At 47.7% G+C, this 12,685-nt stretch overlaps 1 protein-coding gene across 1 annotated transcript in view; it reads right to left on the minus strand.

Annotated features, from left to right (window-relative positions):
• The window catches only part of TRIO (trio Rho guanine nucleotide exchange factor), a 368,268-nt gene that overhangs the window by 84,428 nt on the left and 271,155 nt on the right, over positions 1 to 12,685 (minus strand). The window contains 1 exon segment of the mRNA XM_050794763.1: positions 4,934 to 5,177. Coding sequence (XP_050650720.1) covers positions 4,934 to 5,177 — 244 coding nt within the window.

Consider the following 12,685-nt stretch of genomic DNA (forward strand, 5'->3'; position numbering starts at 1 on the left):
GAGAGACCCTCATGTGTGTTGGCCATGTTCTTGGGTGAACAAGTGGGGAGATGGTGGGAGAGGGAATCTGAATACTTTAGATTTGAAAAAGTTGCTAAGACAGTCAAGTGGAGAAGTAAACTATTCAAGTGGACAAGAAAAGCCTTGGGAGAGAGCGTGGAGAGAAGCAAGGAGAGCTTGGAGAAAAGCAGGGTGGACCCAAAGAAAAGTCAACATTTCGGATAGTTTAGAATGAAAATATGTCTCTTTCTCATTTTTAACTTGAGTTAGAGAAAATGCCCCATTTTATTAATAGCAATCATGTATCACTACACTTATGAAAGACAGTCCCTGCGTCTTCTCTTCACTACTTGCAGCCGGTCTGGTCAAGCCTGAGAGCTGATTCTGCTAGTGCCCACTGGAGTTGTGGTAAACTATGGGGGACTGTTTTTGGCACAGATTTTACCATAGTAAAATGTAGCATCCTGAGTTAAAGCCCCTGGGTTTAGAGGCTCAAGTCACCCACAAGCAAAAGGTTTTATTTCTCATGGTTTTTTTCCCCTTAATTTTCTCATTCACTGCAGATGACTCACACTCTGAACTTCTTTGAAATAAAATGCAGGTACTGAACCATACTTTTTCTCTATCCAAAGGAGAAAAAAACTTTAAAATTGTGAATGACTTTTAGAGTGGTAAAGGCTAATTTTTATAAGTGGGTGTTTTCTTCTAGACATACTGAAAGCACGAGCAAAAAGGCCACCTGTCATCACGTTATGGGTTGGTGTAAGGAAACGGTAGTTTTGAATCGGCCTTTGCTCATAAAGCCTTCTAAGAAATCTGAACTCAGAATGTCAGAGCTGGCAAGGCCCTGGGAGGCCACCTGCACCCGCCCTGTCTCAGGCCTCCTGACGGGAAGCCCGCGCCTGCAAGCTCACCACTCACTCCTCCCTTGCCAACAAAAGTCTCCTCTTAAAGCCCACTTCATTTTATTTATGTACTTCTTAGAGATGAGGTCTCACTCTGTTGTCCAGGCTGGAGTGCAGTGATTTGATCATAGCTCACTGTAGCCTCAAACTCCTGCTTAAAGCCTTATTTTAGCAAAAAAAACAATTCCATGGAGGCTGAGAGGGGCCTTCCAGATTCAACTTCGCATGGCAAGGGCTCTGGGCAGCGGCAGTGCAGGACACAGGCCACGGGGTGGTTTTCCAGACGTCTCGAGTGACAAGTGTGACGGAAGGCCCTCCCCAGGCCAGGGTACGAACTCCGGTCCCACCCTCAAAACACTATCGGTCCAAAAGACTCATGCTGGGCACTCCAGAAAGGCATCCGACAGAGAGCGAGAGATGCTCGTTTGCCCAGGTTCGTGACAAGACTATTCTGCTCTTTCCTGGCTATTTTTCCTGCCGATCACGCTGGAGCTAAATCCCCAGGGACCATTGTGCAGGGTGACTCTTGGTTGGGAAGAAAGGGAAAAGGTGAAAAAAGCAGGGCAGCTTAGGGCAAAGAGGATGTTTTGATCTGGTCTCGTTGGAAATATACACATTCTTGATATCTCTGTTTACTTCCTGTGACCAAGACTGTAATAAATAGGTAAGAGTGACAAGTTTTACAAGTTGAGACAATGCAAAGGGAAGAGAACTTGGATTTACTGAGTCATCAACAATGGTGACATGACACCAATTTCAACAGTGAGCCCACATGCTACATATGCTACATGCTTGAGTGGAAGAGAGTGAAGGGAGGTGAGTGGGCCTCAGCCCGGAATGCACTGGAGACTTGCTGGAGGCACAGACACAAGCTCCAGACCTGGGCCCCAGCCCCAGAGCCTCTGAGGTAACGGCAGACAGCATAAACGACCAACAGAAATAAGACTGCTGGAGCACACAAGGGTTTGCTGAACCCTTATTCAATCCTGCTATGCCCAGCATCTGTTTAATTCATGACCAAGATGCTGAGATGGAGGAAGGACGGCCAGAGCAAGAGCAGAAGGAGCCATCAGACACGAAGGCTGGCTGGCCCAAAGGATGCCGGGACATGCGAGCTTCCAAAGCAAGCTTTGTTCACAAAACAGAAGGCATTTTTTAAAGAGACGGGGTCTCGCTATGATACCCAGGATGGTTTTGAAATGCTGGCCTCAAGTGATCCTCCCACCTCAGCCTCTTGAGTAGCTGTGATGACAGGTGTGTGCCACCACACCTGGCCACAAGATAGCATTTCTCAATGGAATGATGTTCACAGCAGAGTCCTGTTTCAGACACAGAATTATCTCCTTGAAAAACAAATTGTGTAATTAAATTTCTTGTTCATTTAAAATGAGCTGTATTTTTATCCTCTCCCAAATCATTTTAAGGATACATAGCTGATAAAAGAAATCTGGTCTTCATAAATTCCATGAATTCTCAGTGTCCGACAGACTTCCAAGTCTAGCCCAGCTTCAAAACCACCACGTGAACCTGAGCACTGCTCATCATGAGTCCCGGACCCTTGTTGGCTGATCTGAGTAATCAGACTCATTAGCTTACTATTCTCAAGCAAATAGATAGTCATTTGACCTTAATAGGCATGTTTTTTACAATAGAGGTAAAAATGTAAAAGTTGGATCAGGGTGTTATGAAAAAATTACTGAGGCACTAAGGCTGAGAAAATGTAGAGAAACTAGAATTGAATGAAGGTGCTCTTTCCTCCTGCCTAGAAGGTCAGAGCAGTAAAAGTCAGAGACATGTAGGAAACTAACTTTAATAGCAAGTGACAAGAGGCAAATCTGTAAAGCCAGTTCCACACTGTCCTTGAGTTCTGAAGCGAGGGTGAGGCAAGGCAGCCTGAACATCTGATACCGGGGGGGGGTCTCACCCAGCTGCCAGAATGACGCACGCCATGGTGTGCAGAGAGGAGCCATGTTTAACTCACTTGCTGCATATCCTTCAAGTCTGAACAGCTCTTATACTGAAAAGAGGCTCAAAAGGAGAGAGTGGATGGGCAAAAGCATGTGGATGGCTGGCATGGACACGTTGGCACATGCCAATGTCTTTCCGGTCGCGGGGACAGCACCCCTCTGCACACACAGGGCAGAAGAAGGGGGAGGACTGTGGGGCTGAGCAGAGGCAAGCCTGGGTCTCTGCTTCCCAGGGGGCAGAGGCCTTCTGCTCCTGCAGTTCCTATGTCTTTTGTTGGACTCCACATCTAAATTCTCATCCCTTATTGCCTGACTTTTTGATGATGGCCTCTGTCTCCTAAGATTCTGGTCAAGCTGCCTAGTTTCCTGGACGTGGACATGGTCAGGACCTCACCCATGCCCTACTGCTTCCTACCGTTGTGGTTGAAGACGCCCTCCATTTCCATGTTACTTCTGACCCACATCTGCTGTCTGTTGCTGTGCAGTTCCTAACACTGCAAGGGAACAAACATTCTTTTTTTTTTTTTTTTTGAGATGGAGTCTTGCTCTGTTGCCCAGGCTGGAGTGCAATGGCACGATCTCTGCTCCCTGCAACCTCTGCCTCCTGGGTCCAAGCGATTCTCCTGCCTCAGCCTCCCGAGTAGCTGGGATTACAGGTGTCTGCCACCACGCCTGGCTAATTTTTTGTATTTTTAATAGAGACAGGGTTTCACCGTGTCGGTCAGGCTGGTCTGAACTTTTGACCTCAAGTAATCCACCCGCCTCAGCTTCCCAAAGTGCTGGGATTACAGGCGTGAGTCACCATGCCTGGCTGGGAACAAACCATCTTATGAGTTTCCTTGCATTACAGGAAATAAATAAATACATAAATAAATTAAAAAGGGAAATAAGAAAAGAAATGGATACAGTTCTGAGCCCCTAACCACTGGCTGGCGTAAGTTCACAGCAGGTCTTGCTCATTAAGAAGCACCTTCTTGGTAAACATAAGGCATTAGAGGGTTTGTGAGGGGCAGAGAGTGACTTTCCAGGTACAAGAATGTCAGAGAGTATCATAGAGGAAAAGCAAAATGGTACAACATAGCAACATTCAAAAACCCAACCTCCACCAGAAGTTTTCCGGACAAAGCCAAGTGTGACGAATGCTTAGTTCTTTCGCCTTGGCTAGCCTGCAACTGCGAACACCAGGAAGTAAGGAACACACCACAGGAGAGGCACGTGCACAAGAAATCCTTCAGAACAAGTGTTATTTGAGGCAGGCTTAAGTTCACCAGGGCTCCTCTGCAGAACAGACTGATTTCAGGAAAAGTTGTGCTTTATTTTCAACTCAAATTCAAGGACTTATACTGAGGCAACTTTAGAAACATTCTGGCAACAGGCTAAAAGCCAGCATGGCCCAGATCGCTAAACGCAAAGCCTCCACGCGGCGAAGCCCACCGCTGTTCCACATGCATGGGCAGCATCAGCAGACGTGGAAGTGGACACCTTTGGCTTTTGGCCAAAGTCTGAAAATCCTCTGCCTTTCTCTTCAGATTTCTGGAGAAACAACAGCCTAATTCTTCCTGTTTCTTACCGAGGTAACAGTAAACTCACATTTAGGCCCTGAGAAATCCGGAACATGGCTTGGCCTATAATTAATCAGGGGAGCTGATTAGTAGCTGTTTTCTCTTGCAGTTTCATTAGCTCCCTGGAATGACTCACCCTCTGGAGCCAGGGGATGGCCTCCAAGAGGTGTCATGACACACAGAAGAAGGTACAGATAGATGACAAAGGAAGGAAGCAACTGGAATGTTCCGAAATCAGTGTTCTTCTCTAAACTGATGTCGTATCTCACTACACCACCCTGGAAGTGAGGAGATCACTCATTATTTCTGAATCATGGGTGAAATCCTCATTTCCTCTTCAGGTGCTGATGGACTGGAAATGCCCAGAGAGTCAGTGACCATGTGCTGAAGGCACAGCTGACAAGGAAGCTCATGAACATTGACAGGAGCAGAGGCGCAGAGACAGAAGGCTTCAGGGCCACTTCCAGTAGGCGTCTGCCACCCATGCCCTGACTCCTACCTTTGTGGTTGAAGATGCCCTCCATTTCCATGCTACTTCTGGAGTGGGCGATGCACAGTGAGCCACAGGGGACCAGGCCTTCGGCCGCTGGGGAGCGGTCAGTGGTCCGCACCAGACACCAGTCAGGCTTGTCGTGCGGCCGCTCCAGAACTTCCACGGTCTGGCCCCGTCGGATGGTCAGCTCGTTGCTGTTGCAAGCGGTGAAGTCGTGGATCACCACTGTCAGCTCACAGCCACCGGAGAGCTGAGGGGAGCAGAGGAAGAGAGCACAGGTCAGCCAGTGTGAGCCATGGTGCCTTCAGGCACAGCTGGGAACTCCGTGAGGTGGGTGGAGAGCCTCCCCTGCCCCGGAGTGAGCCGAGTGCTCCGAGGCTGTGCGATCACTGTGCTCCCCAGATGAAAATACGATTTTTCATAAGAGCTTCCAAATTTCTTGAACCTTAGACATTCTATTTCCTTCCTCACAAAGTGGTATTATATATACACTCATCTTTTAACTTACGGCAAACTGAAAGAAACTCTGTTTGAAGGCTATTTGGGGGATTATCATGAAATATGGTGATAAAATGAGATAAAGTTCTGCTCCAAATTTCTGTTCCGACCCAGTGTTGGGTGTCCCATGCTTTGGAGTATGCAGGCTCTTTAAGCATCCCTTGGGTCAGGAAGGACGCAGCCACAAGAAGGGGACTGAACAGGCAATGTGCTACGACCCTGAAACCGAAGCAAAGCATGCCTGCCTGTCTTCAGAATCCTTCCAGCGCCCCCTCCTGCTTGTCCAGGCCCCCCCTTGGTGTGACTCCCGAGGCCCTGTGGTCTGCCCTCAGATTCCTTCTAGGCTCCCCTACTCCAGGCCTCAACATGCAGCAGCCACCACAGGCTCTGCAGACATTGGCTCGTTTCCCAGAGGTCCTGGATTTTCTGGCCTTCGGTTCCTCCAGCCTGACGTTCCTTTCCCTCCTTCTCTCCTTTTACCACGCTCACTCCCACCTACGCCTGCTGAAACTCTTCTGGGCCTTAGAAGCTCATCCATAAACTCTCTAATGACACACACCCCATGGCCTCCGCCGGTAAAACAAGTGCATGGTCTTCTCATGACTGTCTGCTTCAGATGGCCTGAGCCCTGGTGTGTGTTCCCTTAGACTGTAAACTCCGTGGGGACAGGGCTCATGTGCTCATTAACATCCCTCCTACCTAAGAATCTTTTCGTTTTTTTTCTACATAAGAATCCTGAGAGCAGCTCCTGGTCTCTGCACTGTCCCAGGTTCTCTCTGCTGTTTCTCCACTGTCCCCCTGCATGGGCTCTTCAACCACACCCTCAAGCTGACTCCTCCCGCGCTCGCGTCCCAACCGCGGACGGCTTCCGGTCCCTGCTGAGCAACTGGATGCTTCCCTGTCCCCCCAGTGCAGAGTCTAGGACATGACTCATGATGCCCTCCCACTCCCAACTCTCTTTTTCTTCTGGTGTTGCCTTTTGGGTAACAGTATCACCATCAAGTCACTCAAGCTAAACAAACCCCACTCTCCTCCCTCCAAATGCTGTGGAGCAGACATTGGGCAGCTCTCCGATCACTTCCTTTCTCCGCACTCCCATACCAATCACTTCACTGGATCCCACAGGGGCTCCTGAGCGGCCTCCCTGACGGACTCCAGGTTCTCCTTCCAAGCCATCTAAACACTGCTGGCAGGAGACCTTCTAAAAACACATCATCCTCTTATGCAAAACCCTCACACACAAAGGCCTTAGCATAGGATGCAAAAGTCCCCCCAGCGGCCAGAAGCACCTCCTTCTTCCTCCTGAGGGGTCCTGCCTGTAAGTGCCCCATACCATCCCTTTTGCTGAAAGCCCCCACGTCCCCTCTATTCTAAGCTCCCCACTGGCTCTGAGAGGTCCCTCTCGTGCCTGTCCTCCATGGCACCTCAATTCTGAAGTGAGCCGTGCCTGGAGTTACACATGTGTGTGTCTGCCCTCATCACCAGAAGCAGGTTCACCCCACTCTTCTGTGAACTTTCCATTTCTGGACTAGGAGGGCGGAGATGGGGCTGGGCACAGTCACCCTGAGTCCCCCAGTGCCAATGGTGGTGGTAGGCATGTGGCTTAGAGAAGCGGTTAGGAGTGGGACTCCTCCTCAGCCTGCCTCGCACCGTGCTCTGCATCCAGCCAGCATTCAAATATTTGTGAAATGAAACAGAAAAGACACATAGCTCTAAAAATGAAGGCACTGCATTTGAAAACCCGAAACGAAGCCTGGATTTTCCTCACTGGCTTCAGGAGCTCACTCTGCCTGCGCTTAGCCTGCAGCCGCTCAGCTCTCCTCCGTTGCCTCCTGCTAAAGGGCAGTAGCCCAGACAAACCAAAGGCACACAAGAGTGTGCTGCGGGCTATGGGGCCGGCTGTGGGAGTGAGAGAAGGCGAGGAGGGAATGGCCCAGCCTCCTGCTGGGAAACATTCCACTAGGCACAAGCCCACACCCAGAGACCCAGGAGTCTGCATCCTCGGATGGCTCACACTCGCGCTGTGTTCTGGGGCCGCCCCCTTGTGCTGAGGACCTCTGGGAGCCTCTGCCATGCTCTGTGCTGTTGATTACCCTCCTGTTGTAGGAGGCTATCTTTTAAGAGAAAGTTCAGATATTCAGAATAAGAAACACATGTCCACTAGACAACCACAAAGATCAAAACAAAACCGAACTCTCCCATCATGAAGCACAGTATCGACAAAGTGAATCAGCTTTGCGAGGCCACAAGGAAAGTTTTCATAAAACCCCTTCTCAATCTTACAAGCTTCTCCGTGGAAAACCCATGCTAAATGTTATAGGTCTCTGAACAATCAAAGATGCTAATGTTAAAAGCTCAAAGGTAGAGGCCCAGCCTGGAAAAGAACTTTCCTCGCAGAACCACACTCATGGAGTGGTTAGTCCTGTGACTTACAGCTGGGGTGCTTCCTGTTCCAGGAACACAGGACCGGTCTGCAGGCCCCGAAGGAGGGTCCAGATTGCCATGGTCCCCTGGACCCGCCCTTCCCAGGCCTCTGGGTCTGGCTAGAGCTCCCCAGTGATGCCACCTGCTGCTTCACTGAGTGCATGTGAGAAGCTCCCAGCAGAAACCCACTGGGCTTCCCTGACATTCTTCCAGCAGCCCCCACTCCCAGACGCTGGGAAGTGCACTGTCTCATCACCTGCCCTCTGGCTGCCTCATTCTCCAGAGTCCTATTAATTTTCCAGACGGCTCAAAGCCATGCGCTGCGGGTGGGGGAAGGGTGGGAAGGGGAGAGAGGGGCTGCCCAGGAAGGAGGATTAAGCTAGACTTTATTTCTGGCACTGATTTCTTAGGCCCTTAAAGAGCAATCAAAAACTATTGGAAACATCTGTGTACTTGACGGGACATAAGAAATAAAAATCAAGCATGTTCTGCCAAAGAATCATATACAGAGTTAAAATTCCTTTTTAAAGGCTTTTGAGAACTTGTTAAGAAAATCCAACAACAGAATAATATTTCAAACGGCACTACAATTATTTTAAAAATCTTCCTATCTCCCAGTAAATCAAGTGGCTTTACCCAAAAAGAGAGGACCCACACCACTACGGGGAGGATTAAATGGGTGTTTTCCAGTCCAGAGAAGAGCTGTCCTGTGGATGTGCCTCAATGCTCACATTTCAGTATTTTTAACTTCTTGCTACAAAACATCTTTGAAACCAGGTTTGCTAATTTAAAAAAAAAAAACTTTTTTGTGTACAAAAGACTTGTAATAACTACTTTGAGGAAGCAATGCAAATCGTCACTGCTTTTTAAGAAAAATTAAACTCCAAACTAGAAAACATTCAGCCACTATCTTGTAGGTTACGTCTGACGAGGTCTTGGCTTTCAGAGAATTTCTACCCCCCGTTGAAAGAGTTACCATTTTATTTATCGAGTTTAAAAATTTCCTTCTCTTTCTAACTTTATTCTGTGCGAGTTCTCACAGTATCTTTGTTGCTTCTATATAGTTAGTGCGTTTCTATCATGGGCTCCCACCACATGCATTGAATTTAGGATTGCAATTTGTGAAAATCTCACTTTCCATGACTCACATTAACACTTGTGAGATTCATATCAGAAGACAGATTTTTTAAAAAACCTTCCAGCTTTTCACTATTAAAAAAATGAATGTGGTGACTAACAAGCATGACAACAAAACAGCCTTAACTGGACCAGGGGCCAGGGACCCACCACTGATGTGCTTCCTCCAAAGACTACACCATGTCCCTCTTTAGGCCCAGACATACGGACAACTAGCAAAATCAAATTGGTTCCTTTCCTGAATTCTTTCCAGAATGACTGAAAATAAACAACTTACTGTGTTTCACCCGAGAGAATGAAATACTCATCTCTGGTTGCAAGCATGTGAACCTTCAACAATTACCACACAGAACAGAACTCTACTTTTCATGTTTTCCAAAGAAACCACGTCATATCATCGTCCTGCACGAACGCAGTTAATGGCTGTAACTAACAAGAGCCGTGGCCGGGGACTTTTCACACTGCGAGCTGCCACGTCTTCCTTTGCCCCTCAGAACACCCCCGCCCTGGACACTACAACAAGGCCTGTATGGCTCAGGAACATACGGCTCTCGATAGACAGCGGCGACACCTGGTTTGAATCACCACGCTCCACGATGAGTTCTGGGGCAAGCTCTGCCTGAGGAAGAGGGGCTCTCTAGGACTGTGTGGTGGGTGACGCAGTCTTCGCTGCAAACAATTCCACTTCAAGAGCAAGAGTCTAATGTGGTAAAGATCAATTGCAGGTGGGTTCTGACCAATTTTCTGAGAGCAATTCAAAAGCAAAAGGGGAATGTAGCCTAATAAAAGCCATTTTCCCCTAAAGAACAAAGTGTATTAACTCCCGTGAACCGTCACATCCTACAGCCCACTAGAGTTCAGTCATTCAGACACCTCACAAAAGGGTCTTGCGGTTCTGTGAAGGTTTCACACAGAGTAGGCCAAAAAACGATTACTTGGTTAGAGGGAATTGGAGAGTACAGTGCTATTACTAGCAATGGTTACCAAAAAAGGGCAACTATAGGCAGCCAGAACAATTTCCCTAATAAATGCTATTATGCCCCAGGCTCTCACCCACCCAAGCTTCTCCACAGGGCAACCTCACAGAGACCGGGGCTGATCAGCAGCCGTTCTAACGTGAACAACAGGCCCTCCGTGCTCACGCCAACGCCAAAGCCGCTTTACATAAGGCCAAATTCCAAGAAGCGTTCACTAAAACCTGCCACTTAAGAGTTTAAAAGAGGAGGACGATTGTGATAGGCTCTGATACACTAGGGGCACAGAAAGAAACCTGTGAGGACCTAAAAATGGTTAAGACAGTAAACTTTATATTGCATTTTTTTAACCACAATTAAAATAAACAACAACAAAAATCCGTGAGAAAAAACATTTTCAAAACCAGCAGCTTACCATACTCAACACTGTACCTGCAAAAGAATGAGTGAGGACAGTGTTTGAGGATGCCAGTCCCTCCACTGTCTACTCACCTGCTCACACACTGCTTTTCTGATGTGAAAATTGATCTTGGAAGACTTGAGTGTGTTATGTTACATACATGCATTGGAATGAAATAGATGAAAAAAGGCTGCATTTAGAAGATACAACTAAAAAGGTTAAGCAAATCAGAGACAGGACAGCTCCCATGCATTAGGCTTCAAGGGTTCACAGAAGCTCACCTGGACCAACGTTGTATTCCTGCTTTTAGCATATCCCAGTAAGAAATGCCAGAGGTGCTGTGCAGGCCCTACAGGCGGCCCCGAGGCGTGCCAGGTAAACGCTTTTTGGCTATGAAGTGGGGAAGGGAACGAGCGTGGGGAAGAAGCGAACAGTTGAAAAACACCTGCCTCAGTGTACTCCCCTAGGCTCTGGGAAGCAAGAAGCTTCTTAGGACAATTTAACCCAAGAAACCTGTTGGCTGTATTTCCTGAGTGACCAAAGCAATTTTTATTCAGGAAACTTAATTTGAAACACCTCTTTTTGTCTTTCATGGAGGGACAGTGATCTGAGATCTAACATTAACTAGCTGACCTCAACCAGCTAATGTTAATCAGCTGACTGGGCCCTCACCAGGAGAGCAACCAGAATAAACACCTGCTTTGAGTCTGAATCATAACTTTATCACTGTCTCCAACTGTAACTTTGATCATGTTGTGTAAAATTCACATTAAAAAGCATTTTTCAGTGCTCTACTATTTTACAAACACTTAACTTGTAACATTTCGAACCAAACTTTAAACAAAATCTGTCTTTTCTTAGAACTGAGGCTTTCTACTTCTGCCTGGGGAATTTTGCTTTTCTGATTAGGTAACTGAAATGATCAAAGACGACATTCAGTTTGTGGTTTTATGTGAGAACTTAAAAAACTCATCTAAAAACTACTACAAAAAGCCACATCACTTAGAAAACCAGAAAACAAAGATGAGTAAAAGAAGGAAGCAGATGTCACACCGAATCTATCACTCAGAGCTCACCAGGGGAGTGGGGCTCTGTCTCCTTCATTCATTCTTGTGCGCTGAACACCTATCATGGGGATGGCACACAGTGGGTGACCAATGCATATCTGAGAATACATGAACCCACCCTTTGCGTATGAGGTCACCGTATACGCGTGCAGCTAGGATGAATGATGAGCAGCTGGAAAGGTGCTTTACGCAAGACTCTCCTGCTTCTGCAGTAACTGTGCCCATTCCACACACAGGATTTTGCAGTTGAGCCACCACAATTCATCAGGCCAGGCACTGAAGTACAGCATTTCATTCTTAGGACAGCTTCCAGTTCCTAACGAGTACAATACAATCAACAGCTAGAGCCACTGTAGCCCCACGAGTGTGCAGATGAAAGAAGGGGAGGCTGAAATTGACAGTAACCTGCAACAGCAGCAATGCCGGCCAACAGCCCGAGTGAGGCAGGAGGAAGCCATCTGTATAATGGAGACGCAGAAACTGAATATTTATTCAATGCTTAGAACATGGGAGACGCTGATCTAAATACATTATACGTGAGCAGTACTATTATCTTCATTTACAGATGAGGAAACTGAGGCTCAGAGAGGTGAGGTGACTTGCCTAAGACCACCAGCTGCTAAGGCAGCGGCCAGAGGTTTGCTGGTAGGTACATCCTCGCTTTTGATCGCCTGCTCTTAGGTGTGCTGTACATGCTATGCCACTGCCATGTACACTCTGAGCAGAGGAAGGTCAATTGCGGCTGGGAGTGCTCTTTATAAAGGATGTTAAAACCAGCACTATCCTGTGGAAAAGGCTTCTGAATTAAATGACTCAATTTCATGCTTACATGGGGCAAACTTACCTGAGGTCCTGGGAAACTCGGAGCCCTGGGCTGGCCAGGAGGCAGAGAGCCTCCTCTCTGAGCAGCTCCAGTCAGAAGGGAAGGTGCGGGGCACCTTTGTGCCTGGCCGCGCTGCCCTACGCCTTCCATGCAAGCATCATTAGGTAGATAGATATATACCCTTACTCAAGACGCTGAATTAGGCCATATTTCAAAATGTATTGGCATTAGCTACTTTACATACTACCTTGTCGCTGCAATTTATGTAAATCCAACCAAGTTCCTGGAGTGCAAAACGTCACTTGACAGAAAGAGCTGACTGCTTTTCTAAATTTTAAAAGACACAAAACCTCGGCTGGGCACGGTGGCTCATGCCTGTAATCCCAGCACTTTGGGAGGCCGAGGCGGGTGGATCACCTGGGGTTAGGAGTTCGA

This window comes from Macaca thibetana, chromosome 6 (genome assembly GCF_024542745.1).
Source record: "Macaca thibetana thibetana isolate TM-01 chromosome 6, ASM2454274v1, whole genome shotgun sequence".
NCBI classification, from domain to species: domain Eukaryota; kingdom Metazoa; phylum Chordata; class Mammalia; order Primates; family Cercopithecidae; genus Macaca; species Macaca thibetana.